The 3,348-nt window shown below is 29.2% G+C and overlaps 1 protein-coding gene and 1 non-coding gene across 2 annotated transcripts; one reads left to right on the top strand and one right to left on the bottom strand.

Annotated features, from left to right (window-relative positions):
- Positions 1 to 608: 608 nt before the first annotated feature.
- Positions 609 to 679, top strand: TRNAG-GCC (transfer RNA glycine (anticodon GCC)). Its single transcript has one exon. It is a non-coding gene; the product is annotated as a tRNA-Gly (tRNA).
- An 89-nt stretch (positions 680 to 768) lies between these two features.
- On the bottom strand, positions 769 to 2,839 carry LOC127127404 (uncharacterized protein At5g01610). The gene is made up of 3 exons (XM_051056585.1): positions 2,623 to 2,839; positions 1,917 to 1,971; positions 769 to 1,298 (listed from the first exon to the last, which is right to left on the bottom strand). The coding sequence occupies exons 1-3, from the start codon at positions 2,707 to 2,709 to the stop codon at positions 928 to 930; spliced, it is 513 nt and encodes a 170-aa protein (XP_050912542.1). The 5' UTR covers positions 2,710 to 2,839; the 3' UTR covers positions 769 to 927.
- Between the last annotated feature and the right edge of the window lie 509 nt (positions 2,840 to 3,348).

Here is a 3,348-nt window from a genome sequence, read left to right as displayed (position 1 = left end):
TCAGAACCGTGTTGCGATGAACGAATGATGGATTTTGTTTGGAAGCTACTATTGCTACAGTTATAAAAAAAAGTTTTGCAAAAATAAATTGAACAATAAATTTTAATATACAAATTACTTTTACTGTTAAAAGCTATAAATATCAAATTCAAGTAGAATCGATTCCAAAATATATATAACCAATTTTACTCAAAAATAACAAAACTTGTCAAACACATTTTAAATCAATTATGAATAGTTTAGCTTATCAATAAAAAAAATTCAAAATCAAACATCCGCCTAAAATTGTATCAAAAAGAAAAGACGTATTCGTTAAAGTTTGAAAAGAGAAGGGGTGAAAAATTATGTTTACATTGTACCCACTCTTTGAGAAACCTTCAATTGTATCTACTATTTGCAGTAAAAATAGTATAGAGATCCCTTCATTCCAAATTCATTCTACTCTAATAAATTTGCAGTTTAGTCTTATTAGATAATTCAAAACCCTTTCATTAATTTACAAGTTTTCTCTATTTGGATCTAGACATTATCCCCTGCTCCTAAATTTTTATGTACGGAATAATTATTTTGATAATTTAAAATATAAGAGAATAGTTACAACAACAAAAGCACCAGTGGTCTAGTGGTAGAATAGTACCCTGCCACGGTACAGACCCGGGTTCGATTCCCGGCTGGTGCAATCTTTTTCCCACTTTTCCTTCTCCATTGCAAATCAATGCCTCTGTTCAACTATATCATTATAGCAAACGTACTGAATAGCAACAAACAGAAAAAACTGAAACATCTTTATTATAACCAAATAGAGGTTCAATTTCAACCATATCACAACATTCAACATCAAATAAAATGTTCCACAAGAAAGAACGTACATTATACAGTCTAACTATTAACAAAACGATATTAATCAATACTTAACACATTCGAATTTTAGAATTTATCTATGATTACACCATCTCTAGAAACCTCATATGCTTCCCTTTTCCTTGTTTTCTTCATGCCAGCAGTGAAATAAAGCTTTGGTCCCTCAGATGAAATGGCGGTAACTTTCACCCACACCAACACTTTGGTCTTCATACCCTCTATCTCTGTTAGCTTTCCTTTCTCCAGGTAACCAGACACGCTGGTAGTGAAACGCAATACCGATGAATCTCTGTAGCCGACTTCACACACTTGAGGAATGTAAACAACCAACTTTCTTGTTTCTTCATTGAATTCATAGTTTGTTGCATCGCGTGGGAAGATTCCAATTGGTAGATCATACTCCTTTAGCAACTCCGTTAACGGCTTTTGCATCTTTCCTGCAAAGTCATTTTTTTTACAATGTTAGAGGGTAGTATTATGGCCCGTTTGTATTGACTTATTTGGATTTATCTACTAGCATAAATACTTGTTCTCAGGTTTAAGCTCCCGTTTGGATTAACATACTCAGACTTTTCTCCTGACATAAGCATTAGTGATGCTATTTGGAAGAGCTTATGAAAAAACTTATGGAGATGTTCATAAGTGGTAGTTTATTGTCATAAACTTTCCATGATAATTTATGAAAGCAACTTATAGCTTATATGAAAACAGTTTTATTTCATTTTATCTTTGTTATAAAAGTAGCTTATACATAAGCATTTTATATGACAAGTGTTTAAGCAATTTATCCAAAAAAAACTTAAAGCTTATATGAAAACAACTTCTCTTTATTTTCTCTTTTATTATATAAGAGACTAATATATAAGGGCTTATAAGATAAGCACCTATGTCTAAAGTATTCAATCGACTTGTTTATCAAACAGGACCTTAATGAATAAAGAATAGGCCTGATAGAGAGTAAACCATTATTTAATAAGTATGATTTTCAATTCAATAAGTGTCCAAACAAAGTAATCTGATTAAGCAGCACATAGAAATATTATAGAGATACAAACCTTTTAATTTGTTAACAAACCATTTGGTTCCTCCTTCAATGCTACTTGACAGCGACTAATAAAAACCAACAGAAAGGTGTTAATATAAACATCAATGAAGCAGTGAAATCTACTTATTAACATTTTCCACAATCTAACGGAAACAATAGCACCATCAAAACTAATAGCAGTAGCATTTTTAGCTTGCAACATATTGAACAAAGTTTTCTCAATACTATAACCAAAATCTTCCACAAATGATATCAATCTATAGACACAAGTTACATCGTTCCTAGAAACATAATATTACACAAACGGTATCAATCTATAAACAAAAGTCACCGTGCATCTTTATTTTCCGCGTCTAGCATTTCAACTGGAACTTAAATCAAATAATTCGACGGATGAGGCTTGAGATATCTCTTCTTGTTCACACATTAACAAACAACAAAATTTCTTAATAAACTGAATTTTACACTCCCTCCCCCAATTCCTTTTTACCAAATGAAACCTAATCTTCACATTAAGTTGTTTAAGATCAAATTAAACCGATTAAAATCTGATATCTAAGATCTTTCTACGTCGCTATCTGAATCCGAAAAGGGAATAAATAATCAACAAAACAATTCTAACAAAAACGAAGAATCATAGATTAAGCAAGATATTGCATTTGCATAGAATTGAAGAAAGAAACGAAAGAGATTTTAGGGTTTGAAGAAGTACGTACACTGAAATCATTACCGACGGAGTTAAGTTCCTTGTTGGCTTTCCGACTGAACCAGTAAGAACCAACCTTCCCCAAAATCTGATCCATTTCGCTTGATTCACTACTACTCTTCTTCTCTATACAGAATCAACAATTTTTTATATTATTACAATTATGCAATAGTATAAATATGCATTTATAAAAAAAATAAAAATAAGTGTAAATAAGTATATAAATAAATGCTGACTAGTCTTCTTCATGTCAGTCTTTACAAAACCATTAAACTTTTTAATAAAAAATAATAAAATTTTAATAAATAAAAAGGCAGGAATTATTGTAGAAAAATTCCATTAGTGGCATAATAATTAGAGAGTGTTTGTTTTATAATGGTCAAAATCTCACATCAAGCTAAAAATAATAATACGTGATTCGAATATATCTTTATTATAAAATATACCATTTTTATTTTAAAAGTTGATTTTATAAAAAAGGTAAGACAAAATTAATTTCTAAAAAAGATTTGAAATTTCAATATCTCTTTTACTTTTAGCTAAATTAACTCACTTGAGCTACTTCTTCTTTGCAAACATAATATATTAAATATATTATTTAATAAAAATTTAATCCATGAAAATTTTAAAATTCACACCGAAAAATTCGTTAAATAAATTTTAAATTTTCATCTAATCTATTAATAATAAATGTTAAAGTTTAATTAAATATTTAATAGCATAAATATATAATAAA

Source organism: Lathyrus oleraceus, chromosome 3 (genome assembly GCF_024323335.1).
Source record: "Lathyrus oleraceus cultivar Zhongwan6 chromosome 3, CAAS_Psat_ZW6_1.0, whole genome shotgun sequence".
In the NCBI taxonomy this organism is placed as follows: Eukaryota; Viridiplantae; Streptophyta; class Magnoliopsida; order Fabales; family Fabaceae; genus Lathyrus; species Lathyrus oleraceus.
This window is presented reverse-complemented; position numbering and strand designations above follow the sequence as displayed.